Source organism: Pinus tabuliformis, chromosome 5_2 (assembly GCF_031772625.1).
Source record: "Pinus tabuliformis cultivar Carrire ecotype Pingquan chromosome 5_2, CPIR1, whole genome shotgun sequence".
NCBI lineage: Eukaryota > Viridiplantae > Streptophyta > Pinopsida > Pinales > Pinaceae > Pinus > Pinus tabuliformis.
The window spans coordinates 66,466,391-66,493,629 of NC_142306.1; the positions used below are offsets into that span (position 1 = coordinate 66,466,391).

The window sequence follows — 27,239 nt, forward strand, 5'->3', positions numbered from 1 at the left end:
AAGCTCAAGTAGCAGACCACCACAGAGGGGAGAATCTAGCAGAGGAAGATTTGTGCCCAGAGGAAGAGGGCGAGGAAGAGATGTTCAGTGTTATACATGTGGAGAATGGGGACATATGTCATGGGATTGTCCTCATAACAAATCAGCAAGTCAGAGGAGTGCGAATGTGGCTGAGGCAAATCCAGAACCACCTCGACTTGTGGAAAAGGAAGAACCCCCTGAAGAAGGTGAATCACTGTTATTGAGAAGGACTTTGCTTAGAGCAGAGAAGGAGATTGGAGAACCTGCACAAAGGAAGAATTTGTTTAGAACTACCTGTAAATCAAAAGGTAAGTGCTGCAAAGTAATAATTGACAGTGGAAGCACTGACAATCTTATTTCTACAGAAATTGTATACAAGCTTGGGCTAGCAAAGACCATGCACCCTACTCCTTATAAAGTGTCATGGTTGCAGAAGGGACATCACATCATTGTGACTGAACAGTGCAAGGTGGAGATACAAATTGGTACGTATAAAGATGTGATCTTATGTGATGTAATGCCCATGGATGTATGCCATGTATTACTGGGAAGAATGTGCAAATTTGATCGGAAAGCTATTCATGATGGAAGGAGAAACAATTATACTTTGGAGAAAGATGGAACTAAACAAACATTGCTGCCATTGAAGGATGATGCTGACAAAGGAACACCTAGAAGTAGTATTATGTTTATAAGTGGAAAGGAGTTGCTGCAGGGAGTAGTGAAGAATGAGGAGTTTCATTTTGCTATTGTAGGAAGACCAAAGGTAATCTTAACTTCCACAAAATTGAATGATTTGTCTGAAGAAGTTAAAACGATGTTAGATGATTTTGCTAATATTATTGTGGATGAGTTGCTGAATGCATTACCACCGATTAGGAGAATTAGTCATCACATTGACTTAATACCAGGAGAAAGCTTGCCAAATAAAGCAGCATATAGACTAACTCCTCAAGAGAACGCAGAAGTTGGAAGGCAAGTACAGGAGCTGATGGATAAGGGGATAATTAGAGAAATTCTTAGCCCATGTGTTGTACCAACAGTACTCAGTCCGAAGAGAGGAGGAGAATGGTGCATGTGCACAGATTCCAGGGTTATCAACAAGATCACAATCAGGTACAGATTTCCTTTGCCACGAATGGATGATTTAATGGACTGTCTAAGTGGATCAAAATACTTTACTAAAATAGACTTGAAGAGTGGATATCATCAAATAAGGATTCGGGAAGGTGATGAATGGAAAACTGCATTCAAAACAAATAGTGGACTGTATGAGTGGTTAGTGATGCCTTTTGGGCTCACTAATGCACCTAGCACATTCATGAGGTTAATGAATGAAGTCTTAAAGGAGTATGTAGGTAAATTTGTTATTGTGTACCTTGATGATATTTTGGTTTTTAGTAAAAGTAAAGAGGAGCATTTAGAGCATCTTAAGTTGGTCCTAAGAACTCTGCAAAAAGAGAAACTACTAATAAATTTGAAGAAGAGTAGTTTAATAAAGGAGGAGCTGGTTTACTTGGGATTTGTAGTTTCCAAAGAAGGCTTGAAGATGGATCTAGAGAAGGTTCAAGCAATTTGGAACTGGCCTACTCCCAGAAGCATATTTGAGCTAAGAAGCTTCCATGGACTTGATTTTACAGAAATTTTATAAAAGGTTTTAGTCAAATTTGTGCACCAATCCTTGAGACAATCAAGGAGATCAATCACCCATTTCAATGGACAAAAACAACAGACAAAAACTTTAATTTACTGAAGAAGAAGATCATAGAGGAGCCAATTTTAGCATTGCCTAATTTTGAGAAAGTCTTTCAAGTAGAAACAAATGCTATTGGAGTTGCAGTTGGAGCAGTTCTGAGTTAGGAGCAAAGACCAATAGCATATTTCAATGAGAAACTTAATGATGCAAATAAGAAATATTCTTCTTGTGATATGGAGTTTTATGCTATTGTGTAGGCTTTGAAAAAGTGGAGACATTATTTGCTGCCAAAAGAATTCATATTATATTCAGACAATCATGCCTTACAGTTTATCAATAACCAGCCAAAGTTGAATAAGAAACATGCCAAGTGGGTAGAATTTCTGAAAAGTTTTACTTTTGTAATAAAGCATACGAGTGGTAAGTCAAATAAAGTAGCAGATGCATTGAGCAAGGTAAGCTTTATTATGCAAGAATTCGAAGTAGGTGTTGTAGGATTTGAGGAAATGCTTGAAATGTATAAGGATGATGAAGATTTCAGATATATCTACACAACAGTTCAGAACCCAATGAGCCATAACAGAAGTCAGTGATTGGACTACCTCATTCAAGGAGTCCTATTATTTAAAAGCAACAAGTTGTGTATTCCCAAATGTTCCATGAGGGAAAAGATCATAAAGGAGAAACATAGTGGAGGATTATCTGGTCATTTTGGACAAGATAAAACCTTTGCTCAGGTGAATGCTTTTTATTATTGGCCCAAAATGCAAAATGATCTTAAAAAGTTTGTTGAGAAATGCAGAATATGTCAGCATGCCAAAGGAAGGAGTCAAAATACAAGACTGTATCAACCATTGCCCATACCAAACCAGCCGTGGGATGCAGTTAGAATGGATTTTGTTCTGGGATTACCAAAAACATAGAGAGGAAATGATTCCATTTATGTTGTAGTAGATAGATTCTCTAAAATGGCACATTTCATTTCTTGTAGGAAAACTAGTGATGCAACACACATAACTAATTTATTCTTTTCAGAGATTGTAAGATTGCATGAGTTACCTGTAAGTATTGTATCTGATCGAGATACCAAGTTTGTAGGGAATTTCTAGAGGACTCTTTGGAAGAAATTGGGAGCTAACCTCAGTTTTAGTTCAGCATACCATCCTCAAACAGATGGACAAACTGAAGTAATGAACAGGAGCTTGGGAAATATATTAAGGAGTTTAGTATATCAGAATCCCAAACAGTGGGATTTGGCATTAGCTCAAGCTGAGTTTGTGTACAATGATACAGCAAACAGAAGCACTGGAATGAGTCCATTTTAGATTGTCTTTGGAATGCATCCAAGAGGTGTGTATGAACTCATGGATCTGGGAAACTAGGAAACCAAGAGTGCAAGCACTAAAGAATTTGAAAAACAGATGCAAATATTATAGGAAGAAGTCAAAGGAAAATTGCAGGAAAGCAACAACAAATACAAACAGAGGGTAGATCTGAAAAGAAGAGAGAAAGAATTCCAAGTGGGAGACTTAGTGATGGTGCATTTGAGAAGAGAGATATTTCCTACTAAAACTTACAACAAATTGAAAATGAAAAAGATAGGACCTTGCAAAATTGTCAGAAAATTTTCAGCTAATGCATATGAGATTGAGTTGCTAGAAGGGATTGGAATATCCCCCATTTTTAATGTTGCAGATTTATATCCATACAGAGAGGCAGAGATAGAGTTGCAGGAGGAAGCTACAGGGGATTAAGTTCAAACCGTGAACTGGGAGGAACAAGTACCAAAAGCAGTCAAGAAAGAAGTTGAAGTTATCTTGGATCAAAGAGTATCCAAGAAAACCAGAGGGCAGACTTATTTCCAATATCTAGTCAAGTGGAAAGGATAGCCAGTGGAAGATTCCAGTTGGTTGACTATAGCCGAACTACATAAGTATGGAGTAAGTCCTGAAACTTTGAAGGACAATTACTTTCTTCCCCGGGAGTCTGATGCAGGAGCGTCCGGACTCAGTCAACAATGTGAAAACTTGTTCACATGTTTTGGCTAAAAGAGGTTGAAATTCATTGACCTGATTAGTAAAAAGCCAGTTTTATTAAGAGGGTTGGATCTCTCAAGAAATCAGTTATAATTCATTATTGTAATAAGGTAGAGACTATCTTATTTTAGATCCAAAGATAGAGTTGTTAGCATAGGTGTGAGAAAGAGCTAGGAATTAGAAGATTGCTCTTAGATCTATTAAAAATAGAGATTTGTTGTTAGATATGGTTAGAGCATTTATCGATGGATAAAATGAAGGAAAATGTAATGAGCAAGAGGATGAGTGGAGCGAGAGGATAGAGAGAGTGTGTGGATTGCATCCTTTTGGAGACAAAGGTCTTTTTTTGTGTAATCAGGCCTAAGGTCAAGACTCTGTTATTGTTTTATTCAGGCCTAAGGTCGAGACTCTGTTATTGTTTTATTATGAATAAAATAGTGTGCATGCATAATGATATAAACAGACCATGGAGGCCTTCAAATGCTTGCTTTTCTATGATTTGGATGTTATTGATGTTGTCCCTGTGTTTTCATGTTTTTTAATGAAGATATTGTGTTAAAGGATCAATTAGCGAGTGCATTCCATTATTCTGGTTTCGCAGGCAGAAAACCCAAAATACACTAAGTATTGGGCGTAAAACGGATTTGGAGCGAGAATCCAGACTTCAAATCCTTTAGATGGAGGTTTTGAATGATATCGGGTCCATAGAACCAAAAACGCGTCGCCCCTGTGTAATTACTTGTTATATCGCCGAAAGCCGTTTACAAAGAGAATCACACTAAAACACTTAGCGGATTCAGAAAGGTGGACTTGAAATTTTATGCTCGGGATTTTTGGGCCTTATCGGGTCCGGCATATCTATCACATCGCACAGTTGTATCGACGCACGACCAAAGCTTGTCCCCAACCCCTTTGCGATTGCGATTACCGACATAAATCACATCGGCACATCGAAGTGGGAGTTATATATTGTAAAGCGGGCATATTACCACCGTCGATAGCGATCAGTGATATCGCATCAGACCTCTGTCAGAAAATAGCACCGATAATTTTAGCCATTGGAACCCAATCGCTGATATTGCGATTCAATCTGAGCCATTCGATCGGCCAGATCTGGATTTGTGGCAATAGCTCATATAACTATGTAAAATGTGGAAAAGCTTGGTTTTAGCCTTTTCAAAGGTATTTTGGGTCCCAAAAGGTAAAAAGCATTTTTTTAAGCTTTTTCAAAGGCTTTTGGATTCGATAGGGAAAAGGGCTTATATTTTGTAAAAAGGGGTGATTGTTGATTTTTATAGATCCATTTGTGGGTTTTTATTAAACCATTGTTTCCACTGCACCACCACATAACCATGGGGCGGGACCAAGGGTCAGGGCTTAGCCCCAGCCCCGTGGTCATAGCATGACCACAAAAACTAGAGTGGAGAACCTTCGGTGGAGTTGGAATGGGGGCAGTCCGGGTAATATGACCCCCCATATAACTGGGAGCACGACATTGGATGGGTGCCATCCACTAGGGCGCTTGCAATGAGGGCCAACCTCACAGCATATGGCCTTTCATATGACCTTAGTCTCTGACATTTAACGCGTAAAACTTTTTGGCATCGACCTCCGATTTTATGGGCACATAACATGACCAAGCGCTAGGTGTTGGGGGCCCGGCTGGCGAGGGCAGGCGGTTAGCCCAAGCCCCTAGGCATGTGGCCCCCATACTACTGCATTTTTCGGAACTGGGGGGTTAATGGATAGTTTAACTGTCTGAAAATTTCATCCATTGGGTGGGATTGTAGGCTAGGTTTGCATTCTACTTCCATGTTTGGGGTGCTCAAGCTAGATTTGGGTTGAATTGTAGGATGGTTAGCTATGGAATTGGGGGAAAACTTGTAACATGCATAAATTTCTTAGTTTTTGGCCAAACGAGGTGTAGAAAGAACCCAAAAGGGGGTTTTTTACAGTTCTGGATCCATTGGAGACATTTTTTTTTTCATTTTGAGCATTGGAAAGCCATGAAAACAAAAATTTGAGAACTTAATGAAAGAGGCCCTACATTGGAAGTTGGACCAAGAGATGTAGCCCAGGAGAGGGGTGAACTCCTTTATCATGTTTGTCGTTATTTGTTTCTGATATGGTATTTTGTCTATGTTTTGGTTGTTAACTAAGTTTAAAAATCATTTATTTATGTGTTTAGTAACTTGATCTATTACCAAAAATACATAAAATTACACTTGCAATTTGTTTAACGCATTCAAGTTTCATAAACATTTCATTTTGGTATAAGAGCATCAGGTTATTATGAAGGTTTGATTTTGTTTGCAAGTGTTTTTCTAATGCTTACAAGGTTGAAAATTAAGAGAGGAGAAAGAAAACTTGTGGAGCCAAGAACTCAAATTGTTTCAAGAGGAACAAACACACCTCAAGCTTTAATAGTCATGGAACATGAAGAAGGTCCTGAAGGGATGTCTGAAGATGAAAAAACTTTCAAAAAATATTTCTTTGAGATGTCTGAAATGGTAAAGGTTCTTTATGAAGATAGGAATTCAAGGTTGTATGCATAGAGCCCAAAACCTCCAAAAGGAGATGGAGGAAAAGGAGACAAGCCTCCAAAAGGGAATGGAGGGAATGATGACAAACCACCACCTTCACCTCCATCCTCATCCCCATCTTCATCCTCATCTTCTACTTCTTCTACCCTTTCACAAATACCTCCAAATTTTCCAAAAGGACATGGTAAAAGTCCTTTGTTAAAGCTTGATATTAAGTTTGAATTTCCTATGTATGATGGAGAGGTAGATTATGAGAAATCAGATAACTGGGTTCATCAAATTGAAGTGTATTGTAGGATACAAAGAATCAAGGATGGTGATACCAAAATTCAACGTTCTTCTCTTAGATTGGAAGGTGCAACACTTATTTGGTGAGAAACCAAAACTCAAGAGGACATGAAGAAAAATGGTAAGGTTTTATCCTCTTGGAATGATTTTGTTGTTGCAATAAGAAGGCAATTTTATCCATTAGCATACATGCAAAAATCTATTATGGATTGGAAAAACTTTAAACAAGCTAAAGGTAAAAATGTGCAAAGTTATACTCAAGAATTTAAAAAAAGAGCTTTGATTTTGGGTATATATTTATCCTCTCAAGACACTCTACTCAAATACATTGGAGGATTACATAGTTACTTGAGACATACAATTATCATGTTTAACCCTAGAAAACTAAATGAAGCTTGTGTACAGGAAACTCATTTAGAGAACAGAGGAAAAAATGTTTCTGAAGAAACTAGTGAGAAGTCATTCAAGTCTAGAGAAGAAGAAAAAGGGAGGTTTAAAGGCAAGGATAAAAATAATGCTTCAGTCAAGAAAGGAGGAGAAAATATCACATGTAAACATTTTTCTAAAGAAGGCCATGATGAAGACCACTTTTGGAAACTTTATCCTAATATGAGACCCAAAAATGTTAATAACAAGGAGAAAGAAAATATTGTTGCAACTACACAAGAAGATCTAGGATCTGATTCTGGAGATGAAAAAAAAATCATAGCCATGGGATTGAATGTTAAGGATTCAATTGCAAGTACTACTTCTTCTAGAAAATCCAAAATTAAAGAGAAAGAATATATTTTTTCCATATTAAAATCATCAAAAAACATAACAAGGTAGATACTTAGTTTGATAGCGATTCACAAGCAAATCTGATTTTAGAATACATTGTTAAGAAACTAAATTTGGAAACCATTCATCATCCTAAACCTTATCCTTTGGGTTGGGTATGTGAGAATTCCAAGTTGCAAGTGACAAGAAAATGCATACTTAGATTTTCCATCACTACAAATTTTATTGATGAGGTAGAACTTGATGTGGTACCACTTGACATTTGTGGGATTGTTTTAGGAACTCCATACTTATATGATAGTAAATCCATCATTCATTGCCATGAGAATAAGTATCACTTGTTTAAATATGGGATTGAGTACATTATTAGAGCACATAGCAAGAATTTCAATTTATCTCTTGTGAATGTTGGACAAATGAAGAGGTTTGTAAATGCTAGTCAGAATTTTACATTGTTGATGATTAAACATAAAGATGTTGATGAATCTGAAGCTTTTCAAAGATATGAATCAAGTTTGAAATTTGATTTCATGGAGCTTGCTAATCCATGTGATAATATGTTTCAGGAGTCTAACATGTTGCCTCCTAAAAAAGGAAAACAATATGAAGTGCACTTATAGGAGGATGCATCATTGTTGAACATTCGTATGAACAAAATGTCAATGTTAAAGAATGCAGGGGTCAAAAAGCAGATGCAAAGGCTATTTGACAAAGAGTACATTGGTTCTAAAATATATTCTTGTTGGGTTCATAATGTTTTGGCTTGGGATAGGGATGGTGCATGGCGATGGAAATCACATTTGGTAAAGAGTCAAGCCAAGTGCAAGGCTATACATGCTAAGCATCGTTATGACTACAGTGTTCAAGGTGAAGTGAACTTGAAATTGAATAAATCTTATTTGATTGAAGGTCGAGGAGAGAAATTTCATATTTCTTTAACAAAATTTTTCTCTTATAAACATCTTGAACAATTGCAGCAAACTAATATCCTTGACAGAGAAACAGGACCTTCAAGAAGAAGGAACGAGAAGCACCTTCATATGGGGTTCCAAGGTACAAATTCAGGAAAATTGAAATGCATTAAGAAGGGAAGGGTGAGGGAATTATACCCTCATTTATTTGTAAACTGAAAATGAGCTTTTGGAGGTCCAAAATCTTCCAATGGGGAGGAGTGATCCAAGGGATCAATTTAGTACTCAAAATCCAAACTGTGTGACAAAGCTCGAAACATGTGTCATTGGATATATCTTGGTGATCTGAATCCAACACAACTTGAATCGTTCAAAAACGATATCGTATGCTCCTGATATCGCATTCTGGTCGAATTTCCAAACAGGTAAAAAATTGCAGAATTTATAAGGTGATTGTACATTTTGGGCCAGTGGCAAGCTGCCACTTGGCTACTCCAAATTGGTTAAAAAATAATCAAATTTGATTGGCTCAAAATTTTATTTTAATACTGTTGGTGGTTGATTGTGTATTTGGATGGAGCAATAGGGGAGAGCCATCTGGGCCAATTGCTGACTGCCACATGGCCCCCTGTTAGTGTGTTCAAATTTTGCTGAGGGATGAAGCACCCCATGAGAATTGAACACATGACCAACAACCAAGCACCAAGGCACTTTACCACTACGCCACCACCATGTTTCGTAACCATATGGGTTTCGTCTTTTATTTAAAATGATATGCATTTTATTTTTGGAATTGGGTCAGGGCTAAGCCCTAGCGGTCCCTACGCCCACATAACCATGGGAAGGGACCAAGGGCTAGGGATTAGCACCAGCCCCATGGTCACAACCCTACCATAAAAATCAAAGTGAAGAACCATCCGCGGAGTTGGAATGGGGGCCAGCCCAGGTCACATGACCCCCCATATAACCAGGAGCGCGACATTAGATGGGGGCCAGCCCCAAGGTCTATGGCCCATGATATGAGCTTAGTCTTCAACAATTGATGCGTGTGAAATTTTGGCATCAACCTTTGGTTCTACGGCCACTTAACATGACGAAGCACCAAGTGTTGGGGGCCCAACCGATAGGGGTTGGCAATTAACCCCAACCCTTGGGCACATAGCCCCCATATGACTACATTTTTTGGAACTGGGGGGTTAATGGATAGTTTAATTGTCTGAAAATTTCACCCATTGGGTGGGATTGTAGGCTAGGTTTGTGCGCTAGTTCTAGGCTTGGGGCTCTCAAGCCAGATTTGGGTTGAATTGTAGGATGGTTAGCTATGGAAATAGGGAAAAAATTGTAACATGCATAAATTTCTCAAATTTTGGCCAAATGAGGTGCAGAAAGAACCTAGGTGGGGGTTTTTGATGGTTTTGGATCCATTGGACACATGTTTTTTTAATTATGAGTATTGTAAATCCATGAAAACAAAAATTTGAGCACTTAATGAAAGAAGCCCTACATTGGAAGTTGGACCAGGAGATGTAGCCCAGGAGAGGGGTGAACACCTTTATCATGTTTGTTGTTATGTGTTTCTAATATGGTATTTTGTCTTTGTTTTGGCTTTTAACTAAGTCTAAAAATCATTTGTTTATGTGTTTAGTAACTTGATCCATTTCCCAGAATACATAAAATTTCACTTGCAATTTGTATATCACCTTCAAGTTTCATAAATATGTCAAGGTGTAGCACCTATGGGTTAATCCTGACATATCACCATTTTATTAAAAGGAAAAGTTCAATTATTTTCCTGATATATGATGTATATAGCCCCTAATCACAGCTCCATTCACATGGCTACTTAAGGTGTAGCACCCGAGGGCTAAGGCCCTTCATCATATCGACAGATTACCATTATCATAGAAATACAAGACTAGAGGATTGTTTTAATATCTTCACATAAATTGCTCCTAGTTATTCTTATGGTCTTAGGGAGACTAGTTCTGGTGCTAAGGGCTTAAATCCCTTCGTATATCAGCAATTAGAGGTTTATTAGGTGCGCTTGTGTTGAAAACATTCAATATTCTGATAAGATTTAGCAAAGCCCACAAATAAAACCCCTTATCACAAGGTGCTTAATATGTAGAACCCATAGCTAAAGGCCCCAAAAAAAGGTCATTTTTGCAAGGTTTTTCAATGTTAAATTATTTTGGGTTTTCCTAATTTCCAACTAAAAAATAAAATTTGGATTTTTAACACCTTTATTGTCCCCTATCATGATATGATTTAAAGTGTGTGTTGACTTATGAAATTTTAGTTTTAGCTCTCATCCACTGAGTAACATTGATTACCCGATATCCTGGTATAAAATCACTTGGACATGTTATATGGGTGTAGGGTGTAGCACTTATAAATATAAGAACTACTATGTAAAAAGGTTGGATTTAAGGGAGCTCCAAGGAATTTTAAGTTCTTACATAGCTCTTGGCTATATGTATGAGTGCCTACACATTAAGGCTTAAAAAAGGAATTGTGCTAGGTATATATAAGTAAACTAAGGGACAAGACAAAAGGAGACATGGAATAAAATTAAAGAATTGGCTATGGTATTTACGCTTTAAAAGGTGGAATAAAATACTAAATTGTATATTTGTTAAATCTTTGATAAGTTGGGATGAAGGAAGATCCAAAATAAAACGTGTTAAGATGGTAAAGTATATATCTGAAATATCGAATTAAAGGGGGCACCAAATTAAATCTCGTGGTTGAAGGAAGTGTTATATAAGAAAGTATTATTTTGGTAAAAGAATACTAAGGTGAGATGTGAATTTGGAGTGTCAGATAGAAAAGTATGTAGATTAAGAAGTTGGGATTTAAAGGAAGTGTCTAGTTTAGAGAAAATATTAGATGAAGTGACTAACAAAATTCAAAAAGAAGAAATATCGGATGAGGTGATTGAAAAAATTTAATGAGAGAAAATATTTTATGAGGTGACTACAAAAATTAAAGAAGAGAAACAATTCATGAGGTGATTGTAAAAATTCTGAAAGGAAAGAGTGAATCAAATGAAAAAAAGAATTACAGAGTAGAGTTTAGATGGGATTGGTGTCTCTTGTAGGTTGGTTCCTAAAAATTATCAAATAGGATTGGTATCCCTCATAGGCTAGTGCATACCAACTTGAAAGGATGAGATGATTGGTGTATCATGTAGGTTGGTGCCTACAAAGATTGTAATAATAGGTTGGTACCTACAAAGAACAATTATTTAAAATAATTTTTATGGTTTTCTCCGTGAAGGGTTTCAATGTATATTGTGTTTCATGTTCTACTTATGATATTGATGTTTTATGGTTCTTGAATGATTTAAATAAGTTAAAATTGTAATGTATTAATTCATCCCCCTTTTAGTATAATTGTGAATCCAATGAGATTGTGATTGTTAGAATGCAATCTTGCTGGTATAAAACCTAGCTTATTATTCTAAGATAAAGCATATTGTTGTTTAATATTTCTTTGTGAGGGACATGGTTGAAAACAAGGAGGTGTTGTTGGTGAAGGTGGACACCTTGAAGAATGTTGCAAATTAATTAACAAGGCATATGAGCACCGAGAAGTTTTCTTGGTACAGAGAAACAGTGGGAATTACTTCCTAACATCATTGGTCAAGTAACCTTGTGGCCCCTGTTATGAAAAGAAAACAATGAGTCGGAGAATGTTGGGTATCTAATATTCTTTGCTCGACTAGCCCCATGTGTGATTCATTGTGATGGGTGCACTAGGGTTTTATTGAGACTTTTATCAATAAAAATTTCTCAGTATGGTTTTATCTTTTTGACAATTTCATGGCATAGAGTTTTGTGGTCCACATTAATGTAATTTTGGTTAAGAAATTGTAGTTATATTCTAATACAGGGTTAGTGGGTTGGAGGTTTATAATATATTGTAACATAGTAAAGAAAGAATATATTGAAAAATATTTTTAATTTTCTTGGTTTGTGCTTTCCAAGGTAAAATATCCATGTTAAGTGTGTGTGTGTTCCATTCCATATTTTCTACTTTTATTTATAATAGGTTTGCAACAGTTAACTCTACATGGTTAAACAAACAAAGAATGGCTAGTGAATAGTATTTTAAGGTAGGTCATCTAACAATTTTAGATCATATCACAACCCAACTAAAAGTTATACATGGAAAAAATATACACTAGGGTATAAAAGACACATTGTTTTGGAAAAATGCTTTATCCTAAAACAATAAATCTTCCAGGAGATACGTTCATCATCAATGGTAGGTCACTTTGGTTTTCATAGAATCCATGAAATAATTAAATGTTCATTCTTCTATGAAGGAATGAAAATAGATATCTAGGATTTCATATTATCATGTGATGTTTCCCAAAGTAATAATGGAGATATGGTGAAGATAATAGGGGAATTGCAATGTCTACCAATCCTGACATAGATTTCAACAAACATTTCAATGGATTTTTTAACATGGGACTCCCAAAAATGGTAAATAAAATTATCATCATGGTGGTGGTTGATTTTCTTTCAAAAGCTACTCATTCTTGTGCCCTATGTCATCCTTTCACTCCTTCATTGGTTTCATAGGCCTTCAAGCATCAGATCTTTAAGCTACATGGCATGCACACTTTTATTTTATCAAATCAGGACCTCACATTTACCAATAATATTTATTGGGGGTTATTTAAACTTCAAGGTATACATCTAAATATGAGTGCTACAAATCGTCCTCACATTTATGGTCAAACAAAAGTGGTCATTAATAAGTGCTCAGAAACCTATTTGAGATGCTTTGCTTCTAAAAGGCCACATTGGTGAGCACATTGGATGTACCTTGATGAATGGTGGTATGATACCACTTATCATGGAACTCCCAAAATGACACCATATGAAGTTTTTTATGGAAAAAATCCCATTGGAATGGAATCCTATGTACCAAGAACATCCAAGATTCATGCAGTAGAGAGAATGGATCACACTAGAAAAGCCATTATCTATATCCTCAAGGACAACTTCATTATTGCACAAAATCAAATAAAACAATGAGTTTATCGACATATATTCAAATATTTTTTTTGTCAAAGAAGATGAAGTGTTCCTTCACCTATAGCCTTATAAATAAACATCACTTAAAAAAAAAATTCCCCAAAAGCTAGCTCCTAATTTCTATGGTCCTTATGAGAGAATGCAATGCATTGGCCAAGTCGCCTACAAGTTGGCTCTCCCATTCCACTCCAAGATTCCTCTAGTCTTTCATGTGTATTTTTTTAAGAAGGTCGTGGGATTAAATTGTAATGTGCAAACTAACCTACTAGAGCTTGATAAAGAAGGTTATATTTGGAACGCGCTAGAAGCAATATTAGATACCAAAGAGTGTTAATTGCACTAGTGTGTGATTAACTATTAATTAAGCAGATAGATATTCAACTAGAAGATGTCACATGAGAACTTTTAACCTACAACAATTTCCTCACCTTTAGCCTTGAGGACAATCCTACTTTTAAAGGGGAGGGTTCATGTTAGGGCCCTACCCTAACCCCATTATTTTTATACTTTATTAATGTATGAGGCCACCTTCATTGAATAAATCCCCTTAAATAGTTAGTTAATAGTCACCCATTGTAAAAAGGGTCCTCTTTGTTAGTAATACCCAAATTAGTTAGTAGGCACTCATTATAAGTGGGCCTATTTGTACTTAAGATTCTCTATGGATAGTTACTAAACAGTAGAAGGTTATGTAATGTTTTTTCAAGAATTTTTAAATTTGAGCATTGTTCTTGGAGGTTTCCCCCTTGAAGAGGTAAGTGAACATATCTCTTTATTTTGATTATCAAATATATCTTTCTTAGGGGTTGTCTCTATTTTATCTTGTGTTCTTTGGATTTACACTACATTTTATATGATTTCTCTAAAATTTTGGGAAGCATGCTTAATTAATGAGGTCTCACATGTGTTATGTCATTTCCCCCTTCATGCAAACATGTTTACTTGAGTGGTTGGAGTGAGCATGGCTTCACTATCGGTACAAGTTGAGAAGGGTTGGAGTCATCATTGCCTCACCCTTGATACCTCCTTTATTATTGGAATTTACTATTCAAAGGAAATGTATGGGTTAATATTTACTATTCTAAGGAAAAACATATTTCACATGCATAGCATCTATAAATGACATCATTAAAAAATAAAAGTGCATTCATGAAATTACTACTTATGTGGCCAAGATTCTTTCATTTAAATACAAAATACATATATGGACAAAGTAGATTTGATTACATTGTGAAATTGTTAAGTGGTAAATTGTTAAGTAGGCTGGAATCACTGGAATTAAGGAAACCCTAGTTGCTCTTCGAGGAGGTTTCAATGGGGGTTCATTGAAGGAAGGAGCCTTCTCGGGCACATCAACGACACATGTACTGGGTAGTTTTTTCACATGGAAAACTTGGATGAACCATTATTCTATGGGGTTTCAAGTGCACTTTCTCTTATCCATTTCTTGTCTCTTTGCAATGCTTGCTCATGGGGTTTTTACTTTTTAACTCTTCGGTGGTAGGGTGAACTATGTTGTTACTATCACTTGTTGTTTGGTTACCTAGTAATGGATTGCCTTATTCAGGTTTCCTCTACAATTGAACTGATGCTCTAGAGGAGAGTATCTTCCTTATACCTACATATTATACTCAAGTGTTTTGCAGTCCAAGTGTTGATCTGGCAGTTATTGAGTTGCATTATGGTGGATCTCGACCAAGTGGACTATGACATAGTGACACCTCATCGAGGCCCCATTTTTAGTTGGCCTTTAACTTTTCCTACATGCAGAGATGGGGTGTATAACCATATTGGTATTATCAACAGGGGTTTTCCTATCTCTAGTGGTTTAATGTGGCTGGAGTACCATTTTCCAGTTCAAATTCATATGTCAATGCCCGCATTGTTCTTCGAGGTTTCCCCCTTGAAGAGGCAAGTGAACATAGCTCTTTATTTTCATTATCAAATATATCTTTCTTAGGGATTGTCTCTCTTTTCTCTTGTATTATTTGGCTTTCCACTACATTTTATATTATTTATCTAAAGTTTTGGGGTTAATCATGCTTAATTAATGAGGTCTCGTATGTGTTATGCCATTTCCCCCTTCATGCAAACATGTTTACTTGAGTGGTTGGATTGAGCATGTTTAATTTAGTGGTTGGAGTGAGCATGGCTTCGCTATCGGCACAAGTTGAGAAGGATTGGAGTGATCATTGCCTCACCCTTGATACCCCCTTTATTATTGGAATTTACTATTTAGATGAAAAGTATGGGTTATTATTTACTATTAGAAGGAAAATAATATTCTAAAGAAAAGTATATTTCACATGCATAACATCTATAAATGGTATCATTAAAAAATAAAAATGCATTCATGAAATTACTACTTATGTGGCTAAGATTCTTTCATTTAAATACAAAAGACATATATGGACAAAGTAGATTTGATTACATTGTGCAATTGATAAGTGGTAAATATGCATTAGGAACATGTAAGTAAATAGGAATCACTGGCATTAGGGAAACCCTAGTTTCTCTTCGAGGAGGTTTCCATGGGGGGTTCATTGAAGGAAGGAGCCTTCTCAAGCACATCAGCAACACGTGTAATAGGTAGTGTTTTCATATGGAAAAATTGGATGAACCATTATTCTATGGGGTTTCAAGTGCACTTTCTCTTATCCATTTCTTGTCTCTTTGTAGATGCTTGCTCACAGGGTTTTCACTTTTTTACTCTTTAGTGGTAGGGTAAATTGTGTTGTTACTATCACCTGTTGTTTAGTTACCCAGTAGTGGATTGCCTTATTCAGTTTTCCTCTACAGCTGATGCTCTAGAGGAGGGTATCTTCCTTATACCTACATATTATACTCAAGGGTTTAGCAGTGCAAGTGTTGATCTAGGAATTATTGAGTTGCATTATGGTGGATCTCGACCGAGTGGACTATGACTTAGTGGCACCTCATCGAGGCCCCATTTTTACCTAACCTGGAACTTTTCTTAGATGCAGAGATGGGGTGTATAACCATATTGTTATTATCGACAAGCATTTTCCTATCTCTGGTGGTTTAACATGGCCAGAGCACCATTTTCTAGTTCGGATTCATATGTCAGCGCCCTCCTTCGTGTCGTTTACTGCTTCATTGGTCTCCCAAGTAAATCATCATATTGTGGACATAAAAATTCCTTTCCCATGAGTTTCAAATGATATTGGAACAAACAACGATATGAAAAAGAAGTTGTGGGTTTTGAATCGGGATTCCTTTCCGACGCCATACAACTTATGTCTTGGTAGTGACGTAAAAATGTCGATGGCCACAAATATTTGTCCTACAACTACTCACTTCTGTTGAAAACTTTTTTTAGCTAGATCTACAACTTCTTACTTATGTCCTATTATTTATGATCATTTGTCGATGGCACTCACTTCGACACCGGGTACCTCTGAAACCCTCCCACCTGTATCTTTACTTGTTAATTCATTTTCAGAATCTGGCATGAATGGGGTTTGCTCCACTGTGTGTATGTGTGTGGTTGTATCTTCAAAGTTGTTCACTCCCTATTCCCCTATAAAGGCCATCTGCATTATTCCTCTCGGATCATTGTGCTACTCCTCTCTTAGGACATCGGTCTCCTATGGGGTTTTTGGCATTTTGGATGGTAGTGATATTTTATACAACCTCATGTCAAGGATCACTTTATTTGTCTAAGGAATTGTGGGGGGTGGGGCCACATTTTGGCCTTTGTCATTCACTCAAATGAACAAGAAGGAAATACCATATCTCAAAGGCTAAAGTCAAGGCATGTGAAGAAATGGTTACTGGTAGACAATCATCAATTGATGGGGGCACTTAGAGCATTGTTCCCCCTACGTGGGATGCACAAATGAAGGCCTTATTTTATAATTGTAGGAGTTTGGTGAATTCACCCGAAAAACTTGTTTTTCATAGACTACTCTAGGTGGAACGCCCCAACATAATTTTTTTGCAAGAAACTCTTACAGATGGGGTGACTATTACCAAAATTTCAGAATCCACCATTCGCACCCTTAAATTTATATCTATTGATGTATGTGGTTGTTCTGGGGGACTAGCTTTGGGATGGGGCACAAGGAATCTTTTGGTGGAAAATTTTTGGAGCTTTCAATCTAGTTTAAGCATCTTAGGGCACTTTTTAGACTTGGATTACTCTTTCACCTTTATTAATTTATATTGGCCTCGTGAGGATTGAGTGGGGTTCTAGAATGGGTTTTCAACAAAACTATGTTAAATTAGGATAATTTGATTATCGAGGTTGTTAGCTCTGCCATTCAACACTGATTTTTCAAGGTCTGAGACAAGCTTGGTCTGCTTGGTTGTCCTCAAAAGAAAGGTCATATTTGTCATTTTCTCCTTTCTTCCTTTACCCCACTCATTCTCCCTTCATCTCTGTTCCCTCTTTTTTTCCTCTAAACCCAACAAAACCCCTTTTACTCTAAGCCCCGAGCGCAAAGGCCTAAACCCACCATAGAACCTAACCCATATAACCCCACGCACTCATAAACCCCTTTCCTAATCCCCACCATTGATTGAGCCCCACCGATCCAACGGCTCTCATCACGCCCATTATAATAATCCACTCGAGCGAATCCCCACCATAAGATCATCTCCGCCAAGATCTAACGGCCTTTGCACTTATCGCGCCAACAAAGTGATGGAACGTTAGCGCGTGATGAGAGTAGTTTTTCTCTCTCATCTGCCACTACGTGTCAACTGTTGAGTGGAATTGGGCGGTCCCGTCCTTTTACCGCTTAGGGCCCGACTGAACCACCCTTGCCCGATAACAACCACGTATCTTCGCCTCCCGACCACCGTTTGATTTGTCCGCCTAAGATCTAATGGCCCAAATTCAACCCGCTCCCACCTCGGCTGATACCCTCTTCCAAGCCATCTCCGTCGTCCATTTCCCCAATCTGACAGCCATCCTTTCCGCTCATCCATATCGTCCACTCGCCCATGTACTCCACGTCCTTTGACCACTCCGTTTGCCCAAAGGAGGAAGGTGACGAGCTTGCCAGTACCAATCACAGTAAATCCTCAACAACCATGTTTAACAGACAGTATGGAAAAGGGGGAAGAAGGACAAGAACTCCCCTATAACTGCATTTATCAGTTATGGAGCTTCACTAGTACGAACACTCCATCTGCCTAAGAGGACAACACAGCACCTAAACAGATCGGATTCTTCCACTGAAGCAAGCAAACCCATTCAGAGACTCCATCATGCAGTTAAATGCAGTTGGTGGTCAATTATGACCCCTCCATACCCAAATGGACAAGTGCCCTTGTAATCTAAAATCTATAAATACCCAGAAGAAAAATGTAATCAGGGTTGATAGGTTGGCATTTGATGTAAGGTTCAACTTCTGGAGACTGTAGATATTTTGTCACTTGCAGCATCTCGTCTTCATTTTCAGCTAATACAAGCTTCTTTTGTTGTTAACTGCTCACTTTCCATTTCCCTCTGTTCTAAGTTGTGCCTGATATACTATGTTCTTGACTTCTTGATATTTAGCATTAGATAGTTGTCATCCTATCTCTGTGTTAGAGTCTTGTATGCATCATTGAACATATGGTCCAGGTTTCTTTCTAACTAATGCAGGAGAGTTGTCATCTTGTCTTTGCATTAGTATATTACATTTGCAGACTTCTTTATTGGTTGCAGCCGGCCATCACATGGTCTTGTGCATCTGTTGGTGTCATCAGTATTCTCCATATTCACCCAATCTCTAAACTGTGAGTAGTTGGTGGTCTAAAGCCTTGTAGTCTGGGGGTGTTCATGCATGTCTGGAGTGAAACAAAGTAGAAGTGGTTATCTAGCTTGGACAAGCATAATTCCTTCCATTCATCCATCACAACAATAGTTGAATTTATATGTTACCAGGCATTTCCGAGCTACAACCTAGGATATTTTCTTGGAATCCTAACATGGGTGATATAAAATTTTCTTTGGGAGTGGTGGAATCCTACCGCAAGAATGCTAGAACTGGTCATCTGTCAGATTTTTTCTCAAACCATATGGTCTCTAATAATCTCTCTCATATAGTTCCTGGGAATAATTCGCCTACTTGAGTTGGGGATGAGTATATTGCAAAAATATTGGATCGATTCCTAATTTTTTAACCTCTAATCCATTTATTTCCTCTCCTTTGTCATGGGTGGGCACTGCGGTTGTTGCAGATCATGCCCCCATTATTTTTGAAATCAAATGCATCACTTAGAAACCAACCAACTCCTTCAATATAAACCCTAGTTGGAGTTTTTTCTAACTTTTTAGGAACAATGGGAATCCTTTTGTTGAAGGTTCGGGCCACTCGACTACCATAAAATTTAGGTCTAACCTCAAAACCATCAAATCCCTCTCAAAGGATTGGGCAGAAAATATTAGGCAAGAGGAGAACGAGGCCCTAGTGGAATTAGAACAATATATTAAGGCTTATTTTATTACAAATGAGGAGGGTTTCACCTCTAAAACCTCAAGAGTATTTTTTCAGTTTGAATTTGAGGAGGAAAGAGTTTCTTGACTCTAGGGAAGCTACACGGAGGCTTAAGGGTTAGGATATCTGACTTGAATGTAGTGAAGAAAATACAAAGTTCTTCCACTCATATCTAAAGGGGAGGAATATTTCCAATACCATTTGGAGTATGGAAGGGCCTAGGGGTATTAAGGTCACATCCTTTAATGGTCTGGTGGCTTTGGGAATGGATAATTTCAAAATGAATTTTTTAGAACTAGCAAGAACAAACATTGCGAAATCAATACAAGTGGCATAATTCCAAGATTTGTGGAGGAAGATGATAATAGGGTTTGATGGAGGTTGCCTCGGAGGAGGAACTAAAGGTCGTTCTCTCCAATTTCCAAAGGATAAAAGTTCGGGTCCAAATGGTTGGGCTATCGAATCCTTCACTTCTTATTATGACTTTCCGAGCATAGACCTCCTAAGGGTGATCAACGAATCTAGGAGAGGAGATATCATTTACCCTACCTTCAATGCAACCTTCATTGCATTAATTCCAAAAGCTGACAATCATGCATCCTTCGAGGAGTTTCATCCAATTGTGTATACATGGTTATATCGAAGGTTATAACATGGAGAATTAATCCAATCCTATCAAAATACATTTCTCAGGAACAATTTGGTTTCCTTGAGGGCAAGAAGATTCATGAAGCTATTCGTGTTGCGTAGGAGTGCTTACATAGTCTAAAAACTCTGATGGCAAAAGGGAAAATTATAAAGATTGATCTATCAAAGTCTTATGATAGGGTAACTTGGCTTTATTTACATCTTATTTTGAACCATGTGGGGTTTGATGTCTCATTCATCAGTTGGATTATCAGCTATGTGATGTTTGTCTCCTTTGTTGTACTAATTAATGGCTCAACTTCTCCATTCTTTTCTACTGAGTGGGGATTAAGACAAGGTTTCCCATTATCACCACTATTATTCCTATTGGTTGATGAAAGCCTTAGTCTTATGATGTTGAGGCTAATAGGAGTGGAACATTTATTGGAGTGTCAGTCACCCTGTTTCTCTCATTTACACTTCCTCTCTTCGTTGATGACATCTATATTTTTTGCAATGGTCAAAGAAAATATCTCACAAAACTCTAGGAGATACTACTCTTGTTTAGCAAGGCTATGAGTATGGCTATTAATGATTGGAAGTCCACAATATCCATATTCATCTCAGTGTACGTGAGACAGAAAATATCAGCTCAAAGTTTCCATTTGAGGTCTCAGACCTTGATGTTGGACTGACTAGAAGTGGTTGATCTCAAAGGTGGAGAAAAGGCTAAAATGTTGTATTTTTCAATGGCTCTCAAGGGTGGGTAGGATGGTACTAGTCAAATCTATCTTAGAAGCCATCCTGGTATATTTTATGTGATTAACATGGATCCCCAAAGGTGCTCTAGAACAAGAAAGAAGGATTTGTTTCAAGTTTTTACGGGTAGGTTCTCATAAGAAAATTTTTCTTCCCTGGGTTAAGTGGTCACATATTGTTGTGTCAAAGCTCCTTAGTGGTTGGTGTCTTAAAAGCATTTTCATGTTTTCTAGGATTTGGTTGCAAAATGTGGTTGGTGACTATTAACTACAAATACCTTGTGGACTCAAGTTATTCAAAATAAATATATTGCTCCCCACACATTGGATGATTGGATTTGCTTTGAAACAAACTAAGACAAAACATTTCAATGGTGTGGTAGGTTGTTTTGAACTCTTTACATTTGATATCTTCTAGGTTGGCTTGGAAGATTGGGAATGGGGATAGGGTTCACCTGAGTATGGATATGTGGCCTGGGAGTGATATTAGTTATATGATTTCACATGATCTTATTGGTTGACTCAGGGATCGAGGCATCTCTTGAATTGCACACATACAAAACCCTGCTCAAAAGACTCTTTGGAGACAAGGCTAGTTGTCAGTGGAAAATTTAAATTTAAATGGTTTTTTATTGAGGGAATGGGGGCATTATATAAATGATTTATTTGTCTCACATACTAGACTTTCTTCCTCTCAAGATGAACTTGTATGGTTTGCAACTACGAATGGTGTCTACACCCTGAAAACTAGTTAAATACAAATAAATAGTATGGCACAGAATGTTGATATAGTATGGTGGTTGTGGGTACTTTGAAAAACAAAATTCCCATCCAAATTGTGGTTTTTTTACTGGCGTACAATTGTTGGTTCTGTCGCAACTTGAGATGTCATGCAATATTTTCATAAAATTGGTCCGGGTTGGTGCATTCTTTGTCAGGGTAGCTCTAAATCGATTGAACACTTATTTGTTCATTGTCCTTTTACCAAACAAGTTTGGAAGGCCTATAGGGGGGCCTTGGGTGGAACATGTATATGGGAAGGGGTTTCATTTGAGGATATTTGGGAGGTATGGGTTGAATACTAGGAAACCATCTCTTATAGAGCTCTACCACTCATCCTTTGTTCGAGTATATGCCTTTCCCGCAATAAAGCTATATTTCGATACAAATTATCTTATCTAGTTCATATTGTTGTTGATGGCATGTCCATATTAGCACACTATGCACAGTCTCGACCTATTGCATGGTAGAAATGTCATGGTTGAGGCACCAAATGTAAATATACCTTGGGGTTATAAGTTGATGGGGCAACCCAGTGGAAGGGCACTATTTGTCGTGGGGGTTTTGTGCTTTATCTATCAGAGCAACATTATTTTCAACTCAATATGGAACTAGGGAGGGGTACAAACAACTGGTGAAAATTATATTCTTGCAAATCCTTAATTGCCTCTGCCATGGAAAAGGGTGTTGAAAAATTTTAGATTTTTGGTGATTCATTAATGGTGTTGAATTGGGTCAATGTGACCCAAATATGTCATTCCATTTCCCTTTCACATAATTTGAAGGATATTTTTCAACTAAAATATGTATATTCTTCATTGACATGTAATCATGTTCACAAAGAACAAAACATGTTTGCTAGCATGATTTCTAATTAAGGCATGTACTTGTATAGGGGACTTTAGTGGATGACTAAAGTTATAGGGACCAATCAACACCAATTTTTTCACTATTAGTTTTTTGGAGGAACCTACTATAGATGATCATGATTGATCCCGTGATCATCTTTTTATCACGATATGTATATATTTATTTTTTTGTTATGAACTCTGATACTTCTATATTAGTATAGATTATTAGATTATACTTTATGTTGTCATTTTTTATGGGTGCTTAAATGCACATGGACTGGCAATTTGATGGGTTGATCATCAACATATCTATCACGTTGTATTGTAGAAAATTTATTGTTAAAACCTTCTAGTTTGTTCTTTTGGACACCTAGCCACTTGTAGGATCAGTGTGGATCCTAGGGAAAACACAAATGGTGCATACACTTTTTTTTTCAATATATGAATGGAATACAGGTTTTTTTTAGTTAAATAAAAAAAGTAAATAGGAATCACCCACTTTGAAACCCAAGACTTCAAATACAATGGTTACTCTCTCTATAAAATCAATAAATCTTTCTGAAATGCCAAAAATCCTAAACCTAAATCTTCCACCCCTTCTCTTCATTGTGCTCTCATCACACCTCTATACATCCAAGGAACTATTGATTTGATTTCTCAAACTTTGTCCAAAAAGGATAGCAAGAGTATTTTAAAAACCCTATGAAACTCTTAAACATTTATCCTTGTTCACCAAAGATAAATCTAACCCCATGCTAGGTTTAGGAGTTTACTAAATTCCTTGCTCCTATGGAAAATCATACATTGGTCAAATGGTATGTACTTTCTAATCGAGTCTCAAAGAGAATATTAGAGACACTTCCCACAATTTCCTCTCCAAATCAGCTATATATGAGCACTCATTTAAATATAAATGTCTTATTTGCTTTGATTAAACCAAAATCGTAGCCTCAATGACTGATCAGGTGCTCAAAAAATAGCACAAAATTCAAAGTTTTTGGATTCGTGTTGAACCTGAACTACCATGTAGTGCTCATCATCTTGAATCTGGTGCAACTCGTTTCGCATGAAACGGACACCATATGCTCCCATAATCATGTTTTGTTCACTTTCCCAAACAGGGGATTTCTTTTCAAAAGTTTGACAGCCCAGTTAGCAGTTCATATTTTTGACCTGGCGCTGATTGTGTAGGTCTCTGCGATAGTTTGACTAGTCAACGGGCTCCTCCGGCAAATGGCAGGCTGATAAGTGGTATTTTTTTATTGGTTGTAATTCAACATTTTTGATTGGTTTGATTAGTGGCCAACCATGGGCTAACACATGGCCCTACTGGAGGCCGCCTCATGGCAGCCTGAGGGCCACCAAAATATTGGGTCAAAATTCGGATAGTAGCAGCGGGGGTTGAACTTGTGACCTCACAACAAGTCCAAAGCCTCCACCAATACACCATAACAATAGATCTTAACATACTATGGCTTCGGCATATACTTAAAGACTATGAGTGCACCACGTGGGCTAGCCCTTAGACACAATACCACCATGTGACCACTACCAGAGGGGAGTGGGAGCCCAGTCGACGGGGGCAGGCCCTTGGCCTTAGCCCGAGGCACATGGCCCCCATGTGCCCATATTTTTCAGACATAAGGCCTTAGAGGTTGAATTAAGATGCCCAAAATTTGCGTCGTATTTTGGGCAAAATGGTGCTCCATTAGCACAATGTGGGGTGAAATTGTGGGTTAGGTGCTAGATTTTGGAGAGTTTATAGAGCGAATAACAACCAAACTTGGGAAAATTATAACTTGATGAGTTTTTTACCAAATCAGGAGTAGAAAGAGGCTACACTGGCATTTTTGGGCATTCTGGAGCCATTAGAATAGGTTTCAAAGCTTTCTAGACATTGTAAATTGATGTATTCACACTTTTGAGCATAATAGAGAAGGTCAAGCCATTGGAAGATGGACCAAGGAGACGTAGCCCATGAGGGGTGAACTCCTTCATCATGTGTTGTTGCGATATTGTTTATGGTGATGTTTATGTCTGTTATATGTTGTTGTTTAGTCATTTATTTATTTTAATTTTCACATAAAAATTACATAAAAGCACTCAAAAACTCATGTTTTAAACTTGCAAATAATCTCTTGAATCCTTAAACACATTTAACATAATCTGAAAATGAATTTAATATAGCAAACTAATTATCCCAATCATATCAAGTTTCATATCAGAGCACTTGGTTTTCTTTGTGCAAGAAGGATTTAACTGTTTGCAAGTGAGTTTCACGCTTACAAAGTTGAAGCTCAAGAGAGGAGAAGGGAAGCTAGTTGAAAGCCCTGAAGTTGGGTCAAGGAGAAGGAGTGCAAGGTTTCCACAATCTACACCACCATTTCTTCCTCAAGTTGCAATTGAGACTTCAGTGAGCATGTCACATGAACAAGAGCCCACAAACATGGTAGAGGATGACAAGGTCTTTAGGAAGGCTTTCTTTGATATGACAGAGATGGTGAAGGTCCTCTATGAAGAGAGGAATACCAGATTGCAGGGTGAAAGCTCCAAGCCTCCCAAAGGAGAAGGTTCTTTAGGAGGAGAGGTAATGGAAATGGAGGTAAACCTCCACCCTCTCCACTATCATCATCTTCTTCTTCAACTTCACAAGCATCTTCATCCTCTTCCACTAATACAAACCTTACTCATACTCATCAACACACCTCAAAAATAACTGGTAAATCACCCCTGTTAAAACTTGATGTGAAATTTGAATTGCCCATGTATAATGGTGAAGTGAGTGCAAAGAAGCTTGACAATTGGGTTCGTCAGTTGGAGGTCTTTTGCATAATTCAAAACCTTCAAGAGGATGACATAAATATTCAGCTAGCTTCCTTGAGGTTGGAGCATGTAGCACTAGTATGGTAGGAATCAAACACGCAAGAAGAGATAAAAAAAAGGGTAAGATCTCAATTTTATTGAAGAATCTTCGGCGAAAATCACATAGAAAAACTTATGTCGACGCATTTCGAACCATCCAGTGTGGTTCATCGTAAGATCTCAATTTCTTGGTCTGATTTCATTACTGCAGTTAAAAGACAATTCTATCCTCTAGAATATATGCAGAAAGCCATCATCAATTGGCACAAATTTAGACAACTTAAAAGTCAAAATGTGCAAGATTACACCCAAGAATTTAGAAAAAAGGTCTCTAATGTTAGTTGTAGATTTGCAATCACAAGACACATTGATGAAGTACATAGGAGGATTACACAGTTACCTTGGGCTTACTATCCTTATGTTTAATCCCAATAATCTAGATGAGGTGTGTGTGCAAGCTAGTCATCTTGAAGCGAGAGGGAAAAATACTCCAAAAGAGGGTAGTAAAAAGTCATTTAAGGGTAAAGGAAAAGAAAAGGGTTTCAAAGGGAAGGGAAACAAAAATTCATCTATTAAGAAGGAAGGAGAAAAATTAACATGAAAGCATTTTTCCAAAGAGGGTCACGATGAAGCTCATTGTTGGAAGCTTCATCCCGAAATGAAACCAAAGAAATTCAACAACAAGGGAAAATAAAAGACAACCGCACAATTCTTGGAGGAAACTGTCAATCTGCTGCTGGGAGATGCTGGCGAGAGAAACTACACTGAGGCTGGGAGGTTGGCCTGCTGATCATCTCTATGCAATTTTTGAGCTGAGTGGACTGCTAGGCAGCAGAAGGCCTTCTCATGAAAACTGCACAATTTTCTGGATGAGTAGTCATTCAACAGTCGGGAGGATTGGCCGGGAAAACTGTGCAATTTTCTGAGGGAGACAAGGAAGGGCACTGGGTGTCTATCTGGCCAGTCTGCGTAATTTTCTCAGTCAGCATAGTGGGCAAGGTCAGCAACCTCTGTGTAATTTTTGAGGGGGGTCAGTCCTAGGTTGGCTGATGAGTCTGATTCTCTGAGTGGCCAGCATGAAGGTTGATTGAATTGCTTGCGGGCAGCTTAGCTTGAAAAGATTTTCTTAGTGCTTTTGTGTTGTTCTGGGTGATAGTCAATCGAGTCGATGACGAGGTGATGGTCCGACTGTCAAAGGGGAGTCTAATCATCAGAACTTCAACAAAATGACTAAGTGTGTGAACAAGTGAAAGATGCAAATGTGATCTTACAAACGCACGCCCACATGACTTGACGACGAGATGACTCAAACCAACCAGACGCACATGTTCACATGACTTACCAATGGTGCAAGCAACAAGCGTGCCACTTGTGATTGATTGTTGATCAAATATGACGACGCTTGCGCGACAGTAAATGTGACTCTGTGTGTTAGTGTGACAGATGCTTTCATAGTGAACATAACATGTACATAGAAGTGAAGACCTTGAGCATGACTAGAACATGGTCGCAAGCATGAATTGGATACCAACATGCAACAACTTAGATGAAATGAACAAGCAATGTGGATAAAAATACTCACACGG

The 27,239-nt window shown here is 37.7% G+C and overlaps 1 protein-coding gene across 1 annotated transcript in view; it reads left to right on the plus strand.

Annotated features, from left to right (window-relative positions):
* The first annotated feature begins 544 nt into the window (after positions 1-544).
* LOC149157565 (uncharacterized) overlaps positions 545-27,239 on the plus strand; it is a 49,584-nt gene continuing 22,889 nt past the window's right edge. The window contains exon 1 of the mRNA XM_089433728.1: positions 545-1,137. Coding sequence (XP_089289854.1) covers positions 545-1,137 — 593 coding nt within the window. The remainder of the gene's footprint in view (positions 1,138-27,239) is intronic.